Genomic DNA, 23,636 nt, shown 5'->3' on the forward strand with positions numbered 1-23,636 from the left:
TTTTAATTAATCTAATGGTTTTCTAACAGTCTAGATTTATGGATTATTTAAAATTTGTAAGAACCTAATACAAACATATCAAATTGCTTTAATTTATTAATATTAACTCATTCAATTAGTTCCTTGAATATGTTTTTAAAAATCTATAAGAAATATTTGATTCCTTCTCTGAATTTTTGAATCATTAGGTTTACAATCTTAATAACTTTCTAGAACATATCCTCAAGAAATTTCTGTCTATTCTCTCCAATAAATTCCTTGAACGTGTCATTAAAAGTCAATAAACAATATAGGTAGAGCAAATTTTAATTTCTTCTGTGTGGACTTTAGAATAATCAAATCTTAACAACTTCTTAGAACACATCTTCAAGAACTATTAAAACATTTGATTTTGAATTTTCGAATCTTTAATCAATAAGTTATAGGAACCTGTCTTTATAATACAATAACCAATATATGTGGAGCAAATGTTGATTTCTTTTTTCTGAATGTTCAAATAATTGAGGTTAACAACAACCTTAATAAATTCCCAGAACATCTTCAAGAAATCTCTTTAACAAGTCTTTAAAAGTCTACAAGTAACAAAGGTGGAACAAATTTTGATCTACTTTCTGGATTTTCGAATAATTGAGGTTGATAACCTTAACAATTAAAAAACATTTCTGGCTATTATTACATTCGATTTTAAATGTATAAAGTTATATGTGTAAGTGTATTTCTTCTACCTTGATTTTCGAATAATTGAGGTTTACAACCTTAATAACTTTCTAGAATACATCTTCAAGAAATGTCTGACCAATAATACATTTGATTTCAATTTTGGATTTTGAAATATTTAAGATTTGCACAATAAACTCCTTGAATAGGTCTTTAAAGGTCTACAAGTAACAAAGGTGGAACAAATTGTGATCTACTTTCTGGATTTTCGAATAATTGAGGTTGATAACCTTAACAATTAAAAAACATTTCTGGCTATTATTACATTCGATTTTAAATGTATAAAGTTATATGTATAAGTGTATTTCTTCTACCTTGATTTTCGAATAATTGAGGTTTACAACCTTAATAACTTTCTAGAATACATCTTCAAGAAATCTCTGACCAATAATACATTTGATTTCAATTTTGGATTTTGGAATATTTAAGATTTGCACAATAAACTCCTTGAACAGGTCTTTAAAGGTCTACAAGTAACAAAGGTGGAACAAATTTTGATCTTCTTTATGGATTTTCGAATAATTGAGGTTGATAACCTTAACAATTTAAAGACATTTCTGGCTTTTATTACATTCGATTTTAAATGTATAAAGTTATTTGTATAAGTGTATTTCTTCTCTCTTGATTTTCGAATAATTGAGGTTTACAACCTTAATAACTTTCTAGAATACATCTTCAAGAAATATCTGACCAATAATACATTTGATTTCAATTTTGGATTTTGAAATATTTAAGATTTGCACAATAAACTCCTTGAATAGGTCTTTAAAGGTCTACAAGTAACAAAGGTGGAGCAAATTTTGATCTTCTTTCTGGATTTTCGAATAATTGAGGTTGGCAATCTTAACAATATCAAGATATTTCTGACCATTAATATATTTGATTTTAAATGTATAAAGTTATTTGTATAAGTGTATTTCTTCTTTCTTGATTTTCGAATAATTGAGGTTTACAACCTTAATAACTTTCTAGAATACATCTTCAAGAAATCTCTGACCAATAATACATTTGATTTCAATTTTGGATTTTGAAATATTTAAGATTTGCACAATAAACTCCTTGAATAGGTCTTTAAAGGTCTACAAGTAACAAAGGTGGAACAAATTTTGATCTTCTTTCTGGATTTTCGAATAATTGAGGTTGGCAATCTTAACAATATCAAGATATTTCTGACCATTAATATATTTGATTTTAAATGTATAAAGTTATTTGATAAGTGTATTTCTGCTCTCTTGATTTTCGAATAATTGAGGTTTGCAACCTTAATTACTTCCTAGAATACATCTTCAAGAAATTTCTAATCAATAATACATTTGATTTCAATTTTGGATTTTGGAATATTTAAGGTTTGCACAATAAATTCATTGAACAAGTCTTTAAAAGTCTACAAGTAACAAAGATGGAGCAAATTTTGATCTTCTTTCTAGATTTTCGAATAATTGAGGTTGGCAACCTTATCAATTTCAAGACATTTGTGACCATTAATACATTTAATTTTGTGCAAAGTTCCTTGAACATGATTTTGAAGCTCAATAAGTAAAATAGGTAGTGCAAACTTTTGTTTTTTCTCTCTTGATTTTCAAATAATTGTGGTTTACAAGTTTAATAATTTCCTAGAACTTCATTTTCAAGAAATATCTGTCTTAATACATTTGAAGACAATTTTGAAAATTGAACATCTTTAAAAATCAATTAGCAAAGTAGGTGGAACAAATATTGATTTCTTCTCCCTGGATTTGAGGTTTACAACCTTAATAATTTCCTAGAATACAGAAATATCTGAAATTCAATAAATTTAGCAAAAGCAAAAGAAAAACACAACAAATTTATAAATTAAAAAATAAACAGTTCGACGAAAATTTGTAAAATGAAAGGAATGCATTAATTAACGAGTTCACTATTCCCATGAATAAAATTCTGTGGTATGTTCATATCTCATAGTAAAAATGATAATTTCAAAAATGTTAAACATTAAGATAATTTGTATAAATATTTTGCTAATAACGAATAATTTTATAATTTGCTTTGGCTAAGGTATTTGATAATTGGTTTAGTAACATAAATAAACCTTTTTTTTTGTGTAACTGTTTTTTATCTTTTTCTGTGTCAGTAATATTGTTGCTAATTGTGAGAGCCTTACACAACAAATTATAATATAAAGTCGTATGCACTTAATTGACAATAAACATGTCGAAGTTTCTCAATAAAATCCAATAATAAAAATGACAATTTAATAAAGTCACAATTATGATTTACACACACATAACCGTGTTGCTCAAAAAAAAAAATATTATTCACTTTTATGCCTTAATTTATGTATGTACGATATGTGCAATATAAATAATCTTTACAGTCTTTTTATTGTTTTCACTTATAACATATGAGATAAGTATGTGGCGTGTACGCTTTAATGAAGTTATAATTACTCACAATATTTATACAGCTACATAAAACTGCACATAAATAAGCGAATAGTAGTAAAAGCCGTGTGTAGATTACAGATATCGTAACTCTGGCTCGGCAAATTTGCTAATTCGTAATCCCACAGTTTTTTTTTTCTTAAATACTAATGCACATTTTAATTTCAGATGCCGGTGTGGAGTTTCAATTCGGCGAGGGCAGGGAGTGCGTGAACTGCGGCGCAATATCGACGCCTCTGTGGCGAAGAGACGGGACCGGTCACTATTTGTGCAACGCCTGTGGCCTTTACCATAAAATGAACGGAATGAATAGGCCCCTCATAAAACCATCCAAAAGACTGGTAAATACTATATTTATGCGAGTTTTATCGTTTGTCCCGCCCGAAAATGTCTCGACGACGTTGCTGAATTGAGCATTGAGGGACGTCCATTAATTACGTGAAGTGAATCTTCAATTTGGGGTACCCTAACTCGTGGCTGACGTTGGGTCAGATGTGGTGGTACTCTTCGTACCCTGTCACTTTAGTTTAGGTCTTTGAATTTGATTCGTTTATAACAGTATTGGTTTCAACTTTCCTCCTCCTCCTCCTCCCAAATGAGATATGAGGAGATTTTGGCGAAAAACTTCATGTAATTATTGGACGTCTCTTGTAAAAATGGGTTTTATGTGTCACAAACTTTAAGGGAATGTGATATGAAGGAAAGTAAATCAGTAAATAGAAAATGAGATACACAAAGGATTGTTTCTTTCTTTTTTATTTATGATCATATTTACACATACATAAAATTTAGTATTAATAACATTGGAATAATAACCCTGGATTGAATATCCTCCATGAACGTCGATGACTGCTTGACACCTCCTCTGCGTTCCTTCTTTGAGGTTATTCAATTCTTCTTGTGCTATGTTGGTTTAGGTAGAGGAGGAAGAATCTAAAGAATCTAAAGAATCTAAAGAATCTAAAGAATCTAAAGAATCTAAAGAATCTAAAGAATCTAAAGAATCTAAAGAATCTAAAGAATCTAAAGAATCTAAAGAATCTAAAGAATCTAAAGAATCTAAAGAATCTAAAGAATCTAAAGAATCTAAAGAATCTAAAGAATCTAAAGAATCTAAAGAATCTAAAGAATCTAAAGAATCTAAAGAATCTAAAGAATCTAAAGAATCTAAAGAATCTAAAGAATCTAAAGAATCTAAAGAATCTAAAGAATCTAAAGAATCTAAAGAATCTAAAGAATCTAAAGAATCTAAAGAATCTAAAGAATCTAAAGAATCTAAAGAATCTAAAGAATCTAAAGAATCTAAAGAATCTAAAGAATCTAAAGAATCTAAAGAATCTAAAGAATCTAAAGAATCTAAAGAATCTAAAGAATCTAAAGAATCTAAAGAATCTAAAGAATCTAAAGAATCTAAAGAATCTAAAGAATCTAAAGAATCTAAAGAATCTAAAGAATCTAAAGAATCTAAAGAATCTAAAGAATCTAAAGAATCTAAAGAATCTAAAGAATCTAAAGAATCTAAAGAATCTAAAGAATCTAAAGAATCTAAAGAATCTAAAGAATCTAAAGAATCTAAAGAATCTAAAGAATCTAAAGAATCTAAAGAATCTAAAGAATCTAAAGAATCTAAAGAATCTAAAGAATCTAAAGAATCTAAAGAATCTAAAGAATCTAAAGAATCTAAAGAATCTAAAGAATCTAAAGAATCTAAAGAATCTAAAGAATCTAAAGAATCTAAAGAATCTAAAGAATCTAAAGAATCTAAAGAATCTAAAGAATCTAAAGAATCTAAAGAATCTAAAGAATCTAAAGAATCTAAAGAATCTAAAGAATCTAAAGAATCTAAAGAATCTAAAGAATCTAAAGAATCTAAAGAATCTAAAGAATCTAAAGAATCTAAAGAATCTAAAGAATCTAAAGAATCTAAAGAATCTAAAGAATCTAAAGAATCTAAAGAATCTAAAGAATCTAAAGAATCTAAAGAATCTAAAGAATCTAAAGAATCTAAAGAATCTAAAGAATCTAAAGAATCTAAAGAATCTAAAGAATCTAAAGAATCTAAAGAATCTAAAGAATCTAAAGAATCTAAAGAATCTAAAGAATCTAAAGAATCTAAAGAATCTAAAGAATCTAAAGAATCTAAAGAATCTAAAGAATCTAAAGAATCTAAAGAATCTAAAGAATCTAAAGAATCTAAAGAATCTAAAGAATCTAAAGAATCTAAAGAATCTAAAGAATCTAAAGAATCTAAAGAATCTAAAGAATCTAAAGAATCTAAAGAATCTAAAGAATCTAAAGAATCTAAAGAATCTAAAGAATCTAAAGAATCTAAAGAATCTAAAGAATCTAAAGAATCTAAAGAATCTAAAGAATCTAAAGAATCTAAAGAATCTAAAGAATCTAAAGAATCTAAAGAATCTAAAGAATCTAAAGAATCTAAAGAATCTAAAGAATCTAAAGAATCTAAAGAATCTAAAGAATCTAAAGAATCTAAAGAATCTAAAGAATCTAAAGAATCTAAAGAATCTAAAGAATCTAAAGAATCTAAAGAATCTAAAGAATCTAAAGAATCTAAAGAATCTAAAGAATCTAAAGAATCTAAAGAATCTAAAGAATCTAAAGAATCTAAAGAATCTAAAGAATCTAAAGAATCTAAAGAATCTAAAGAAACTAAAGAATCTAAAGAATTTAAAGAATCTAAAGAATCTAAAGAATTTAAAGAATCTAAAGAATTTAAAGAATCTAAAGAATTGCAAATATTGAGGTTAGGTAGCTAAAATTTTTATTTAAATTTGAAGATATTAAAGTCCACAAATTAAATAAAAAATGAAGAAAATGGAAAAACATTCAAGAATTTGCTAAATTCATATATTTTAAGCTTCGGAAAAAAGCAATTTTACTTAATTCCAAATATCTAGGTTAGGTTAGGTTAAATTTTTTATTTAAAAGTAAAGATTTTAAAGTCCACAAATGACTCTCTCACCACTAAGAACAATTTTTTATCTGTTTCTATTGATTTAAATATATTGGTTAAATGTCGATTTTCATTTGTGGTAATTATTCTAGGTCTACTGCTCATTAGACTTGCTGAAGAGTTTGATAAAATAGAGTACATAAGCCTGAAATAACACTGTGCAATATTGAATCTACCTTTGATTTCGATCAAATTCCAACATTCCACTTACTCTACCCATTTTCCCCTGAAGCATTAAGCTAATCAACATGATGAACAATACAAATTTCCTTTGAATTATAAAAATAAACTACTTAAAATACAGACTCATACTTACCACATTTTAATAATACTTAAAAATAGATTCATTTGATGAAGACAATGAAAAAAATAATATTTCTTTAACATAAAATATAATTTAATTTAAAAGTCAAGAAAAAATATTCAAGAAATTGCTTGAAGTTTGGAAAAAGACAACTTTATTTAATTGCAAATATTGAGGTTAGGTAGCTGAAGTTTTTATTTAAATTTGAAGATGTTAAAGACTACAAACTAAATAAAAAATGAAGAAAATGGAAAAACATACAAGAATTTGCTAAATTCATATATTTTAAGCTTCGGAAAAAAGCAATTTTACTTAATTCCAAATATCTAGGTTAGGTTGGGTTAGGTTGAATTTTTTATTTAAAAGTAAAGATTTTAAAGTCCACAAATGACTCTCTCACCACTAAGAACAATTTTTTATATTTAAATGTACTGGTTAAATATCGATTTTCAATTGTGGTAATTTTCCTAGGTCTACTATTCATTAGTCTTTCTGAATAGTTTGATAAAATGGAGTACACAAGCACAGTACATATTCCAACATTCCAGTTGCTCTACCCTTTTTCTCCTGAAGCATTAATCTAATCAATTATGATGTTTTTAGTATGGATCATACTACTTCTCCTTAAAAGTCATACTAATATGATAGAAACTCTTTATTTCTTTGTACAATACATTCATGGCGATACGTCCATTAGAGTAGTCTGACATTACTATATTGGTACCAATTATGCATACCATCTTAAAAATATAAAATGATAGAAAGAAATAATCTTAGAAACCTCAGAATCTGTTTATTTAAGAACATATGTTATAATCATAGAGCTTTTCCTTCATATGTCACAATAAATCCAAACACTAGAACCCCTTAAAGTTTGTGGCCCCTTCCCCCAACACCCCATTCGGTTGGTGTGAACCCCGCGGGCCCAGTGCGTGGACGTGTTTAAACAAAATGCAGGATTTCCCGTTGCAGACCGCCACCCGACGGCTGGGCCTGTGCTGCACGAACTGCGGCACCCGCACCACCACCCTGTGGCGACGGAACAACGACGGCGAGCCGGTGTGCAACGCGTGCGGCCTCTACTTCAAGCTGCACGGCGTCAACCGGCCCTTGGCGATGCGCAAAGACGGCATACAGACGCGCAAGCGCAAGCCGAAGAAGCCCGCCGGCGGCGACCGGGACGAGACGGGGTCCGCCTCCATCGAAGGTCAGTATGCACACGCACGCACACCCATCTGAGCGGCGATTGGTCGACGGCGACCGGTCGTCGGTACGCGCTACGCACTCACCCTACGCGTTTCTGATCGCCTGGCAGTGCGTAAAGAGACACGGCATAATAATAATTTATTTTTTATCGGCGCCGGCCCGGAGTCGCGGGCTGGTCGGTCGTCTTTTTTGCACTTGTTGGCCGGCCCGGCGGTCGTGGGAAAAAATTGCGTGGGTATGGGCTAGGCGAGGCGCAGAGGTCTGCCCTTAGGTTCGGGTGATGGTGGACCAGTGCGCTGGCAGATGGCGCCACCATACAGGTTTTACCAAATACGTACTCGTCGGGAGTATTTGAATAAAAATTGTCAGTTGACTAACAATTTGTGAATTACAATAATGCTATTAAACAAACTGGAAATTGAAATTTTAATTAATTAATTAATTAATAATTTTGAACTATCCTGTAGTAAATATGGCAAATACATTCTACATAAAGAGAACAAATAAAAAAAAACATTGCGAAAAATTTCATTAAATTTCCATAATTCATGTTTTAATGAAGGTTTTATTTAATTATCAATATATTAAGTCATCTGTTCTATGATATTTTAATTTAAATAAAAAATAAATTTTCTAAACCAATTTTTTAAATAATTTTACCGATTTATGTGACAAATAATAATAAAAATCTGACATATTTTTTCTTATTTTTTTTTTTATTTTAATTTTTTAAAATTGTAGACATAGAATGAACAATAAAAATTTTCTTTGAAAAATAAACTACTTAAAATACAGAATCATACTACTACTCACATTTTAATAATTTTTAAAAATAGATGAAGGCAATAAAAAAATAATATTTCTTTAACATAAAATATAATTTTCTATCCTATGTCATTTATTTGTAATAACTAAAAAAAAAAAACAAAATTAAAAGTCAAGAAAAAATATTTAAGAAATTTGTTTTGAAAAAGACTTTATTTAAATGCAAATATTGAGGTTAGGTAGTTTTTATTTAAAATTATTATTGAAGTCTACAAATTAAATAAAAAATGAAGAAAATGGAAAAGTATTCAAGAATTTGCTAAATTTATATATTTTAAGCTTTGGAAAGGCAATTTTACTTAATTGCAAATATCTAGGTTGGATTTTTTATTTCCACAAATGACTCTCTCTTCACTGAGAACAATTTTTTACCTGGTTCTATTGATTTATTATATAGTAAATTGAAAAAAAAAACTTAATATATTAATTTTAGTTATTTTTTATATATATTATATTATTTTATATATATATATATATATATATATATATATATAATTTCCTCCCTTTTTTACTTTTTCTATATTATTTCCACAGACATTTCATAAAATTATATAAATTTGATTGGGATTTTGATTATGATATCAACACATAATACATAAAATTAGCAATCCTATAATAAAAATGTTGAATAAAATAACCTACAACAAAAATGTTCGGCAAAAATTATAAATTATTAAATAAAAGTATTTGATAAAAATTTTAAATTATTAAATAAAAGAATTATATATAATATTATTATTGTCAACCATAGTTTAACATTGTACTTATTCGAATAGACTATATATTTCCAATAAAATTTTTACAAAAGTACAAATAAAAGTAGCATGTACAAATGGATGTACTTGATTTAAGCAATAATTCAGCCAAATTTTTAAAATTTGAAACATATATCATAAATTTTAGTCAACATAAAAGTATCCAAGATACTTACTCGAATAGACTATATATTTCCAATAAAATTTTTACACAAGTACTTTATTACAATTAAATTTACAATTATCTACAAATAAAAATAGCATACGTTCATGGATGTATAAATTACTTAACATGATTTTCAATTTTAAGCAATAATTCAGCCAAATCTGTAAAAATTTGAAATATATGTCATGAATTTTAGTCAACATAAAAGTATTCAAGATACTTACTCGAATAGACTATATATTTTCAATAAAATTTTTACAAACTACTTTATTACAACTACATTTACAATAATCTACAAATAAAAGTAGCATGGGTCCTTGGATGTACAAATTATTTAGTTGATTTTCAATTTTAAGCAATAATTCAGCCAAATCTGTAAAAATTTGAAATATATGTCATCAATTTTAGTCAATATAAAAGTATTCAAGATACTTACTCGAATAGACCATATATTTCCAATAATATTTTTACAAAAAAACTATTACAATTACATTTACAATAATCTACAAATAAAAATAGCATACGTCCTTGGATGTACAAATTACTTACATGATTTTCAATTTTAATCAATAATTCAGCCAAATCTGTAAAATTTTGAAATATATGTGATGAATTTTAGTGAACAAAAAAGTATCCAAGATACTTATTCAAATAGACTATATATTTCCAATAAAATTTTTACAAAAGTACTTTATTATAATTATATTTACAATAATATACAAATAAAAATAGCATACATTCTGGGACGTACAAATTACTTACTTGATTTTCAATTTTAAGCAATAATTCAGCCAAATCTGTAAAAATCTGAAATATATATCATGAATTTTAGTCAACATAAAAAAATTCAAGATACTTACTCGAATAGACTATATATTTCCAATAAAATTTTTACAAAACTGAATTTATAACATACAAATTTGGGTAATTCAAATTTACAATACAAATAAAATAAAATGTCACAATTAAATAAACTTAAATCTTTAGAAAACCTCATGAAAATTACTCAAAATTAATCCAGAAATAGATATTCAAAATTCCATTGTAAACGTAATCCATTGTTTTTGCGTTATAAAGCCTTATATTATCGATTTGAATGCAGGATTTGAGTATACCAACAATTTTGAGAAAATTGATTAAACCTAACCTAGCTTATTAAAATAAATATAATAATTTAATTTAGTTTTACTGATTGTAATACTTTAAGTGGATTTTCAGTTAGTGGAAAGTTATTATCTTAACATTAAAAAGCTGAACAATAATTTATAATAGAAAAACAGAATATTAGTAAAAGTAATGCAGGTCATAATAATTATCAATCAATCAATCAAAAGACAATGCTCCTAAGCGTTCAAACATTGAACATTTTTATACATTATAATAATCAGTTTGAAATATCAATTTCAATTGAGCTTTTTGTTGCTATTGATATTAATTTTTAAAGAAAATATATTTCCTTACATCTGCAATTAGAGATTTAACAGAATCTAATTAGATTACTCACCTTTCTAATAACTAAATAACCTTTAATATAAATAAGAAACAATGTAATCGATTAACTAGAACAGGAGATATTTATGATTAAGTAAAACTCCTTTCATTTTCAATTTAATGTCATGAGAAACAGATTTTTTTAATTTGTAAACTGTCTTATTATTCTTGCATTACTAACAACACAAATAATTTTATTACAGAAAGCAAATCGTCTTCGATGGGCATACCGACGTCCCAACAACAGTCCACCCCGACGCAACAAACGTCGACCCAAAACCAGCAAACCCAACTGGACAAATCGTCACCGGTGGAACGTCCGTACTTGGGTCAGACGTCCCTGCTGCCGACAACCAGCACCGGAGCCATCAAAAGCGAACCCGGCTACGACTACAACTACCTTCAAAACCAACCGTCCTATCCCTATCAACAGATCTTTGGGTTCCCCGGTAGCACCACCACCAACGGCGACATGGCCTACCATCATCAGCACCACGTGACGGCCGCGGCCAAACTCATGGCATCGTCTTAGTTCTTCCCCAAAAAAATAAGGAAATAAATAAAAAATTGTACTAAATTTAATCAAATGAACAAAAATGTGACGATAAAGAATTTGAACTAGTCCGCATTTGTAACATTCACTAACCCAATCTGATTATTTTGTTTGTAAATGATCTAAAAAGACTTGATCACGTTGTATTTAATGTTTAATGTTTAGAATTAGTATTTTCGTTTTTCATTAAAGGCACATCACGAATACATAATCGATTTCATCGTCGTAAAACATTGATGTATGTAAAATAATGTATTATGCACATTACTGTGATATATACGTTTTATAATTGCAATATTTAAAACACAGATTAGTAACATATAAAAATATTCTCACTTGTAACATAGTATTGTTGTTTGTACACATTGTACAATACGTCACGATTGTCTAATATTTAGATTCCCGTATTATTTATTGTCAATTTAAAAAATATATGTTAAAAATAATAACTGAACCTTTAACAAAACAATCGTACTAAAATCTATGTACTGCACACAAAATAGTTGTTAGAATTATTATATTTGTAAATACGTGTATTAATTTAATGTTATTTTTATCGTGTACATAGTAATTGTTAGACTTAATTGAATTGTACTACTAAATATATAATCGTGTATGAGCTGGGATTTTTTAATTGACCCCTAGAAATAATTTTTTAACCTTTTCGAGCACGTCGTTCTAAAAATACATGTTTAGATATCAGTCGTTACGAACAAGGACAATAATGTACCCGTTAAAGTGACACATAAATCAATTGGAGCAACACGATGAGTTTTGGTAATAAAAGCGTAAAAAGCGTGACCGGTTGTCGGAAGGGGTGGCGGAAGCTTAAGTGGTGTTCAATGGGGCTGTCAGCGGTTATGTTACTCTGATTTGCGATTGACATAGTATACAAAATTAATGAGACCTACGATCAAACATGGCTTAATTGTCCACGTTTTAGTTTTTTGTCGTAGGGGAGCAAATAGATTTTGTTAGTCTATTGAAAAACAAATCAAAAAGTTGTCCTAAATCTATATCATACTCTTCTTTATGTTCGTAATCGTTAACATTTTTAAGCTTTCTATGAGACCCTAATGAGTAGAAACTCGTCTTTAAGTTTCATGATCTTGGTCAATTTGAGAGTAGTAGTTGCATTGATCCTTTGTCCTCTGATTAATATGTCAATATATAAAACTCCATGATTAGTCAATATAGAACCATAAAAATCTTTCTTGGTTTTAAGACTGTTTTAATATTGTTTCAACAGGTTTGCCTATTTATTTTTATTTGGGTTGGGTGCAAAAATTCTCTTCAGTTGTCAAGCTTCAATTGTTATTCTTATTTAATTTATGTGGGGTTCAATTTTATATTTTTTCTTCTTTTCATATTCTTTTTATAATTTAAAAGACGTTACTATTGATTAATTTTGATTATTATGTTTTTGAAGTATTTCAGTTTTAATGAAACGATAGTTAAAATGATTTCCATACAACAAAAAATATTAAGGTATGAAGTGAAGATGAAACAATGTACAAAAATTCTGAATGTGTTGATATGTTATTAACTGTCAGGATATTACATGTGATAAGCCGAGAAATATTTTAAAGGAAGTTTACCTAATTAAAAATCCTTCCTTTCCATTCAGTGAGGTTTACTGAAACAGAGACATTAGGATCTAAAATTACAGATAGAGAAAGACCAAGAGCAGTTCTAAATGAGGAGAATATCTTGCATTTAGTTGAAGTAAACCCAACTATTTGTAAAATACATTTATCACAGCAAACTACAGTATTACATTCAGTAAAAGAATAACTTACATGCTTATCATTATTCACAAACTCAAGATCGTGTAGAAGGACATCTACCGTTAAGATTGCAATTTTATCAATGGTTTCGATGATTTTAATTTTATAATTTTGTGATTTTAACAAAGGATTTTATGGGTACATTTTATTATGAATTTTTAGTTATGTACGAAAACAGAATTGTCTAGATTCTGTTTCAATCCAAATTCGAATTTTACATTTGTTCCCGTAAGAGTAAAAGAGAAAGATATACATATTCATGAGTGTTGGAAAAGGAAGGAAAGTAGAGATCGGTGGATGCGCCATCAAAGTGAGCTGTGCAAATTTATGTGACACGCACGTTTTATTCCTAAAAATCGCATTTTTAGAGAGGAGAAGGGGAAATTTTGGATTTTTGTTGTTTGAGAATGATTTTAATAAGGTTTACAGTGATGATTATTTTGTTTCGTTTTTAAATTCGTTTAATATTCAAATATACATTCGTTTAATATTCAAATATCATTTATATTAATATTAAATTTTAACATAAATTAATTAATTATACTAATTAATGTACTTAAGTGTAATTTCGAATTTTAAAATTTCAATCATGGCTTTTGTGACTTATGGATATGCGTTTTACTTAGATTAGATTATTATTAATTATTAGATTTGTTTAGAAATTAATTTTTATATATACAAAAATTTTAAATTATTGTTGCCTAATGAATATACTATTAAATTTAAGTTTATATGTTAAATTATAATTTTTATTAAAATATTTCAAATTAAATGTAAACAAATAATTTATTTAAACATTTTGTTTTGCTGACATGTGGGAAGTTAAAAATTATAATTTTTATAATAATTTAAAACTATTTTGTATTAATGAATACAAATTAAAAATTTAAATATACATTTTAAAATATAATTAATGTACTTAAATGTAGTCTCATAACTTAAAATATAGTTTTTATTAATTTAGTCCAAATTCATTGTAAATAAATTGAATGATATTAAATTTGATTTGGTTTAACATATATCATACTAATCATTATTAATATTTTACAAATCAATACTTACTTAATTATTCTTCAAAAAGATTATCCAAATGTATTAAATAAAATATTAATTACCATTTTTAATTATATATTTTAAAATTTGACTTCGAATTTCTATTTCAGACAACAGAGAAACTCAAAAACTAAATTTTATTTTACAACAAAATATTCAAATAAACATTTATAATAACTTGACCTAATGAAATCACACATAAATTTAATTTTATATTTTAAATTATAATTTTTACCAATATAGTTCAAAATAACAGCAAATAAATTAAGTATGTTTTATTGAAACTATTTTTAATCATTTCTAGATTCTGTACGAATCCAAATTCGAATTTTGCATTTGTCCCCGTAAGAGTAAAAGAGAAAGATATACATATTTATGTGTGTTGGAGAAGGACGAAAGTAGCGATCGGTGGATGCGCCGTCAAAAATCGTAGTTTTAGAGAGGAGAAGGGGAAATTTTGAATTTTTGTTGTTTGAGAATAATTTCAATAAGGTTTAAAGTGACGATTATTTTGTTCCGTTTTTAAATTCGTTTAATATTCAAATATATATTAATGTCATTTATATTAATATTAAATTTTAACATAAATTAATTAATTATACTAATTAATGTACTTAAGTGTCATTTCGAATTTTAAAATTTCAACCATAGATTTTGTGAGTTATGGATATATGTTATACTTAGATTAGATTATTATTAATTATTAGATTTGTTTAGAATTAATTTTTATATATACAAAAATTTTAAATTATTTTTGCCTAATGAATATATTATTAAATTTAAGTTTATATGTTAAATTATAATTATTATTTAAATAGTTCAAATTAAATATAAACAAATAAAATATTGCAACAATTGGTGTATTCCGTATTTCTATAATTTAATTTTTTAAAATTTTAACCAGAGACTTTATGAAAATTTGTGACGTATATAAATTACTTGAACTCTCGACAAACATTAAAAGTGAATTATCTCAAAAACAGGTGTGATAATCAAAATTAATCAAGAGTATTTTTTTCTGGTAAATTATGCAAATAATATGAAAAGCTTAATAGTTTTAAAAATGTTTAGTGGCGTAAACAATAGGACGAGAAAAAGAGCAGAACCTCGAAAAAACTTCACTACTGTATCATACTAGAAAATATTTAATATATTAAATGTATTTTAGGTTCAAATATATATTCATTGTTAAAGGTGCTCTACTAAATTTTGACTTTATTATAAAATAAAAATTTATTCAAATAAATCATTCACTAAAATAGTAAATTACACAATTTCCAAAACCTAATATTCTTATTATTCTTGCTAAGAAAACTTTAAGAACAAACTAATGTCATATGTATATATAATAATATTTGACTTTAGTTGAAAAACATATTTGTACATATGTAAACGTAAGTTGAACGAAAGTGAATTGTTTTGTTGACATTAAAACAGATAATGGGCCCAAAACCCGTGCAACTAAAACTGGCAACACAAATCGGAAACCCAGTGTTTTTTCAACGTCTCGTCTGTTTAGCGATCATTAGTGCCATAACAGGCGATCAAATATTAAAGTGACAAGCCTGAAGTGTTGAAGTGGTTTTGTGGCGGTGGCGTCAAAGGCCACGTGTTGGGGGGTTGTACTGGTCAAGGGGTGTACATGCCCCTTAAACTATCCATAATGATCTACCTGTCAATTTTCAATCAACGTACACACTATAAAATCATAGTGTCCGGATTTTTAACATTCATTCCCCATTCGGATTCCGGTGAGGGTTTTACTCTGAAATGGGTGAGTTTGGCTTAGCGAACTGCACAATTTTGTTTGTATGAATTGCACAATTTGTTTTCTTTGAGTCAAACTCAAAAATATATATAAAGGCAACATTTTATTATTCATAGGAAGATCTCTTCCTTCCCCAGTTCCTTGCAGGGTTTGTGGAGACAGATCGTACGGCAAACATTACGGCGTCTATTGTTGTGACGGATGTTCCTGCTTCTTTAAACGCAGTGTGAGGCGAAACGTTTTATACACCTGCATTTGTAAGTAGCGTTTTCACCCTCGGTTGCCTCGTTTTCAATTAGTGTGCTTTAGCCGGTGAAGGGAGATGTATAATTGACAAAGCTCGCAGGAATTGGTGCCCTTACTGTCGCCTGCAGCGGTGCTTTTCCGTCCAAATGAACGTCGCAGGTAACTCACATCAATTTCTTATCTAACACCCAATTATTTGTTAATTTTTTTAGCTGTACAAGAAGAGAGAGGGCCACGTAAGCCGAAGCTATACCCGAAAGTTGATAGGAAAACAGGCAGTGCGTTTACGAAGATCACCACGACGACAGAAACCTTCTCCTACTTCACCTTCAACTCTTCAATGTCGGAGGCAACTTTCGCCCACGAAATGGCGGCACAGGTCCTGCTGATTTCCATCAAACAAGCCAGATGCAACGCAGGTTTCGGCCTCCTCAACCGATTATCACAGAACATAATTCTAAGCCACCTCTGGGCTCCCCTGTTCATTTTAAGGTTGTCTTACTGGCCAGTGGACACCAGCAACGTATTACCCACCCACAGAAAGTCCCTGCAAAAATTGCAGGACCTAAAACTGGACCTGACCGAATTAGAGCTGGTGGAGAACTTGGTTTTGTGCCGTGCGGACTTGCTGGACGACAAGGAGCAAATAACCCTTGCTGAAAATGTGCGAGAGAAAGCTTTGGAAGAGCTTTTCCTGAAAACGTTTGATAACAAAAGGTTGCTGCATATTTTATTAAGTGTGCCGCACTTGTTTAATCCCACCGCTCATGAATTGTACTTGGCTTTGTTTAAACCTGTAATTGGCAGTGTCCCTATTGAGACTGTTATTTCCACAATCTGAATAAATGTTCAATTAGTTGTGTGCTATTTATTGGGGCTGTAAAATAAAACAAACGTTTATATTTGAGTATATATTTACAGATAAAATCATTGTGGATAAAATCGGATTAGAAAAAATCTTAATAAATATATTTATTAATTAATAACATGTATAATATTTGAACAGATTAACATTGTTTAGTTATATGTAAGGGTTTGTACACTAACAGTTAAAACAATTGTTAGTTGGAAAACAAACAGGACTCTATTGATAAAAGGTGAAGTCACAGTAATATTCTTATTGGAGATATATGTAGTACAAGGGGATTGTCTACATTTTTCACACTTACTACAAATTTAACTTATATTTAATACAAACATCCAAACTATAAAAATTACAGTCAAAGATGTATAATCTAGTCTTTTTAAAAAGGACACATTCATTAGTAAAATTGCTTTTCATTGAGGAATGTACATAAAATTGTGCTCATTTCGACATACATTTAAAAAACAAATCAGGAACCTGTAAATTGTTTAAGCTTATTATCAAAAGGGGTCACAGTTTCCAAGTAAGGAGTCCCTGTATTATTGAAATTGATCTACACACATATAAATTTGAGTGAAAGAATTCAACACTTTTAATACTGTTTCCTTCAAAATGATCACTAATTTTAGGAGGATACAACAGATATATTTCAATTATTTGTTTGTGAAGGAAAAATGACATTTAATAGTTATTTTGATTTTGGTGAAGTGATGGTTTAAAGTTTTCGTTTCACATTACTACTTTAACCTCTTAAATTGCATTAATTAATATTTTAGGTCTTAAAAAATTATATTTACTTATGCTAAGAAAGGTGTTTTTAGAAAAATTTACTTAATTTGATAAAATTTCTCATAAACTATATTAAGTTAAACAACATTTAATATATCCCTACTATTTCACTAACTAAATAAACAGGTACGTACATGTAAAAAAATGTGTAAAACATTAACGGAAGTATATTGTCAATAATCCATTCCAACAATAATCCACCGGCCTTAAGGAAAACGTTATTAACATCATACGATTCTACACTAAAACAGTACAAAATAATTGTGAACGAAAAAACATTGATTGTCTCTGAAATATTATTGTTTCACGTCGTCCCATCATTAGTTAAATTTTTGGCGGACCCAATTATCCCGACGTCGGCTCAATGTATCAGCGAATTGGCCGATATCGATAGGGTGCATTGGAGTGTTGGTGACGGTGAATGTGGGACTCTGAGCGGTATTTCCTCGATCTTCTCCAAATCCGCGGCGCCGGCGGAGTTCTGCTTGCACAGTCTCGGGCTCATCTGAAAGCAAATTTTTATTTTGCCATTAATGAACCGTAAAATCGTCGGTCATGGCGTCGGGAATTTATTTAATTCGAGTTTTTGAAGTAAATAAGCCGGGCTTTGAAAGTTTTTTAATTAAATGTCAACTAGGGATTTACGGACGAATATTTCTTAGTTTATTTTATGGCGTTTTAAAACTTATATTCGCAGCTGTGTGCTGCTGGAGGTGTTTTATGTTGCTTATTTTATTTATGGCTGAGAATTAAAGACAACATTGTAACTTGTTTGTTTCTGAAACAGATCATTGAGTTTTATATACACTTTGTTCCGGTCAAAAAGTATCACACCATCTAAAATTAATCAATTTTTGTTATCTGGCGTGAACGTTTTCTACTCGAAATTGGACCAAAATGAAATTCTAACTCAAATTTTGAATAAGAACAGAAGATGTAAGGATGTCATTTGTACTAGAGGTGAAAATATCCCATATTAAATTCAATTCTTTAGCCTCGTTGGGCACTTTTTGGGTGGGGATAATCTTAGCGTCACCGACATGCTCATGACAGGCGCACGCGCAGTGTGAATGGGTGAATACTCGTGCTTTCACGTCACCGACATGTTTATAGCAGTATATCTGTAGCTAGACAGCTGACATGTAGTGCTGTGTATATCTTATAAGTGAAATTGAATGGATTTAGTGAAAAGTTCAATGTGAATATACTGTGCATTGTTGAAATAGTGTTTTTGTCTCTATAATTGTCAATTTTAAAATTTTTTATGTTTCTTCATTTTTAATTTTTTTAGAAAAACCAATTTTTTAAGATTTTTTGTAATAATAAATATACTAAAAGTGGATACACGTGGTGCCTTAATTTCTCACGTCTTTAGGTACTGCATAAATTAAATTTAAACAAGTAAATTCATCATTTGAAAGGTGCTGCGAGACTTTTGAAACTGAGCTTATAAAGCAGACAAACTTTATTAACCCACTTAATTAATTAATTCATAAATTCCTGTAAGACCTAAAAGATTAAACTTGAATTATTTGGTTTTCAATAAATTCAATTAGGGTGTTTATAATTAAATAAGAAAATTAACTGAGTAATTTATCAAAAAACGATTTGCATCTCGATATTGTGAGCCAGAGACGCGTTGACTGGATGGAATTTGATCAAAAGCGGAAATCTTATTGCTTTTGTTGGCCGTTATTAGTTTTACGCATCCCCAGCTTCAGCTCTCTCTCTCGCAAATTGAGTTTTGATTTCGTTATTGTGTCCGTTTACGATTTTAAGCCGATTAGAAGAGTGAGTTCAAGTAATTTTCAACTTCAATTACGAAATATTCATTTTCCTTTAAATATTTTCATTGTGTGCAGACGGGATTAAAAATATGACTGATCAGATAATGGGCTTAATTGGCTCCTGTCTGTTGTATTCGTGAATTCTACTAACTAGTCACTAACACGATTCTCACATTACAATTAAATTTCACACTATCTAGACGTGCCAATTCTGGCCTAGTCTGTGTCTGAATTTATGGGTTATATTGTAATAGGCCCGACATAATCCTGCTTCTATTATAAGTGAACTCCGACAATGGAGTGGGCCAAATAATGCCACATTCAAGATATTATTGTGTATCACAGGTGTGTGGAATGGATGCGTCTTTGGAGACATTAATTCAAATAGCTCGTGATGTTTAGTGGTAAACAGGGCGAATGCAAATTACAATCTATCTGAAACCTTTGTCAAGACTGTATGCATATATTTTTTTCCTTTTGTTTGTGCTCTTCCGCAAACGAAACGATCAATATCGGAATTGATGTTATCACGGCAAAATAAAAAGTATATAAAAACACCATTACCTGCCGTTTATTCGTATTCCATCCCTGTTTTTTCGCTTATTTTATTTTCGTGTTTAAAACCGTCCTTTTATTCGGTCCCAAAAGTTTTCCGGCTGCATATGCTTTGAATACCATTATTCCGGGCCCGGGGAAAGTGATAGTTGAGCAAATTGACTATTGAAATCCGGGGTCCAAATTAAGCACTGACACAGCATCATCATTAAGCTCGGAACAAAATGTCACATTCTGATAATTACAAGTATTAATTTCAACAATCTCGTACTATATAACAGTGCAAACCTCATAAAATCTAGGAACGTAACCGCTGTAGATGACAATTATGCGGGACGGACGATAAAACTTATTGTTTGAGGGGCACGTTTCCATCGTGAAACACCCGTGTTCCCTTTTCAAAAATAATAGTTCGTAACCGGTGCAATTGACGTGCCAAAACCTTTAGTTGAAATATTCCGGAATTGAATGCAGCATTCATATTGTCCGATTATTTAAATTTTATAATAAATTAATTTTGAAAATAAAATTTATTTGTTATATGTATGTAACTTGAAATAATTACTATATGATTAACGATAGAGTGTTTGTATCAATGTTAAAAATATTAAAAATATTAAAAATATTAAAAATAAATATTAAAAATATTAAAAATATTAAAAATATTAAAAATATTAAAAATATTAAAAATATTAAAAATATTAAAAATATTAAAAATATTAAAAATATTAAAAATATTAAAAATATTAAAAATATTAAAAATATTAAAAATATTAAAAATATTAAAAATATTAAAAATATTAAAAATATTAAAAATATTAAAAATATTAAAAATATTAAAAATATTAAAAATATTAAAAATATTAAAAATATTAAAAATATTAAAAATATTAAAAATATTAAAAATATTAAAAATATTAAAAATATTAAAAATATTAAAAATATTAAAAATATTAAAAATATTAAAAATATTAAAAATATTAAAAATATTAAAAATATTAAAAATATTAAAAATATTAAAAATATTAAAAATATTAAAAATATTAAAAATATTAAAAATATTAAAAATATTAAAAATATTAAAAATATTAAAAATATTAAAAATATTAAAAATATTAAAAATATTAAAAATATTAAAAATATTAAAAATATTAAAAATATTAAAAATATTAAAAATATTAAAAATATTAAAAATATTAAAAATATTAAAAATATTAAAAATATTAAAAATATTAAAAATATTAAAAATATTAAAAATATTAAAAATATTAAAAATATTAAAAATATTAAAAATATTAAAAATATTAAAAATATTAAAAATATTAAAAATATTAAAAATATTAAAAATATTAAAAATATTAAAAATATTAAAAATATTAAAAATATTAAAAATATTAAAAATATTAAAAATATTAAAAATATTAAAAATATTAAAAATATTAAAAATATTAAAAATATTAAAAATATTAAAAATATTAAAAATATTAAAAATATTAAAAATATTAAAAATATTAAAAATATTAAAAATATTAAAAATATTAAAAATATTAAAAATATTAAAAATATTAAAAATATTAAAAATATTAAAAATATTAAAAATATTAAAAATATTAAAAATATTAAAAATATTAAAAATATTAAAAATATTAAAAATATTAAAAATATTAAAAATATTAAAAATATTAAAAATATTAAAAATATTAAAAATATTAAAAATATTAAAAATATTAAAAATATTAGAAATATTAAAAATATTAAAAATATTAAAAATATTAAAAATATTAAAAATATTAGAAATATTAAAAATATTAAAAATATTAAAAATATTAAAAATATTAAAAATATTAAAAATATTAAAAATATTAAAAATATTAAAAATATTAAAAATATCAAAAATATCAAAAATATCAAAAATATCAAAAATATCAAAAATATCAAAAATATCAAAAATATCAAAAATATCAAAAATAAATATCAAAAATATCAAAAATATCAAAAATATCAAAAATATCAAAAATATCAAAAATATCAAAAATATCAAAAATATCAAAAATATCAAAAATATCAAAAATATCAAAAATATCAAAAATATCAAAAATATCAAAAATATCAAAAATATCAAAAATATCAAAAATATCAAAAATATCAGAAATATCAAAATTTAAAAAATTTTAATATAACTAAAATCTAGGAACACAATTATGCAGGATGGACGGTAAAACTTATTTGAGGAGCACGTTTCCATCGTGGAACATCTGTGCTTAGGGATACCTTCCTTTCCAAAAATATTAGTTCGTAACCGGTGCAAATGACATCTAAAAACCTTTGTTGAATCATTCAAGAATTGGACGCAGCTTTCATATTGTCTGATTATTTAAATTTGACAATTAAAGATAAACTAATATTGAAAATAAAACTCGTACGTTGTTTGAAGAGGATGTAGTTCGAAGTGTTTATTTAGGCACCGAAAGCAGACGATTAATTAAGAGTCAAGTGTGTTTGTATTCGCAAATCAAAGATAAATTGTGATTGTGACAGTTAGATTGATTCCAGTTGCCCAATTAATCCACTCACTTACCGTCGTTTCTTCATGTTTGCTGTACTCCTCGGTGCGATCCAGACTGAACTGTCGTCTCAGTAACTTGCCGACGCGTTGTTTGGGGCTCAAGCACTTGTAATGGTTGTACGGGGTGCTTATGTCCTCCTCCTCGATTTTCCGGTGTCGTCTGAAGCCGCACAAGGAACTGGTCGAGGCACCGAGGAGTGCAGCCGCCACTTCTGAAGCTGAAACTGGCGTTCCTAAGGGGAGAGGCGCATCGCTCGAGGTGCTTTTTACCATGTGAAAGTCGGATCTAGAAGGAAGACAAACTTTCGAAGAGGACTTAAAAATGTGTTGATTTGTTCGATGAGTAATATATATAATATTTTATATTTTTTAGTTTTCGTATAACTACACAAAAATTCTAATTACAATAATTTATAATGGTGGAATCATCAACTTAATCACGGAAATATTATCAATATTATATATATTCAGTATTAAATATATTATAAGTATTAGAAAGATATACATAATAAAATATAAAAATAAATATTAAAAATATTAAATATAAATTTTAAGGATATTAAGAACATCGACAATATCGAGAATATCAAGAATACCAAGAATATCCAGAATACCATGATTTTCAAGAATATCAAGATTACCTAGAAGAATATCAAGAATATCATGCATATCAAGAAAATCAATCATGAAATCAAACCAAGAAAATCATCAAAAAATCAAACAATCAAGAAATCAAAATAATTAAGAAAATCAAGAAATCAAGATAAGAAAATCAAGATAATCAAAAATCAAAAAAGTAAAAAAAAATA

The 23,636-nt window shown here is 27.4% G+C and overlaps 3 protein-coding genes across 5 annotated transcripts in view; 2 read left to right on the plus strand and 1 right to left on the minus strand.

Moving 5' to 3' along the window:
* The window catches only part of LOC109600481 (GATA-binding factor A-like), a 100,430-nt gene extending 88,400 nt beyond the window's left edge, over nt 1-12,030 (plus strand). For 2 of the 3 annotated variants that reach the window (XM_049966614.1, XM_049966615.1), the window contains exons 3-5: nt 3,306-3,478; nt 7,373-7,622; nt 11,062-12,030. In XM_049966614.1, coding sequence (XP_049822571.1) covers nt 3,306-3,478; nt 7,373-7,622; nt 11,062-11,390 — 752 coding nt within the window. In that variant the 3' untranslated portion in view covers nt 11,391-12,030. The remainder of the gene's footprint in view (nt 1-3,305; nt 3,479-7,372; nt 7,623-11,061) is intronic. The other variant, XM_049966616.1, reaches the window with a different exon arrangement.
* Nucleotides 12,031-16,021: 3,991 nt separating this feature from the next.
* On the plus strand, nt 16,022-17,106 carry LOC109600479 (nuclear receptor subfamily 2 group E member 1). Its single transcript, XM_049966422.1, is given in 6 exon segments — nt 16,022-16,025; nt 16,136-16,276; nt 16,329-16,424; nt 16,478-16,501; nt 16,533-16,624; nt 16,627-17,106. Coding segments are annotated over 6 exon segments (837 nt in total).
* A 963-nt stretch (nt 17,107-18,069) lies between these two features.
* Nucleotides 18,070-23,636, minus strand: part of LOC109600478 (retinal guanylyl cyclase 2) — a 176,264-nt gene continuing 170,697 nt past the window's right edge. Inside the window, exons 17-18 of the mRNA XM_049966423.1 lie at nt 22,840-23,113; nt 18,070-18,424 (exon numbers count right to left, since the gene is read on the minus strand). Of these exons, the coding sequence (XP_049822380.1) occupies nt 18,281-18,424; nt 22,840-23,113 (418 nt within the window). The 3' untranslated portion in view covers nt 18,070-18,280. The remainder of the gene's footprint in view (nt 18,425-22,839; nt 23,114-23,636) is intronic.

Source organism: Aethina tumida, chromosome 4, assembly GCF_024364675.1.
Source record: "Aethina tumida isolate Nest 87 chromosome 4, icAetTumi1.1, whole genome shotgun sequence".
Lineage (NCBI taxonomy): Eukaryota > Metazoa > Arthropoda > Insecta > Coleoptera > Nitidulidae > Aethina > Aethina tumida.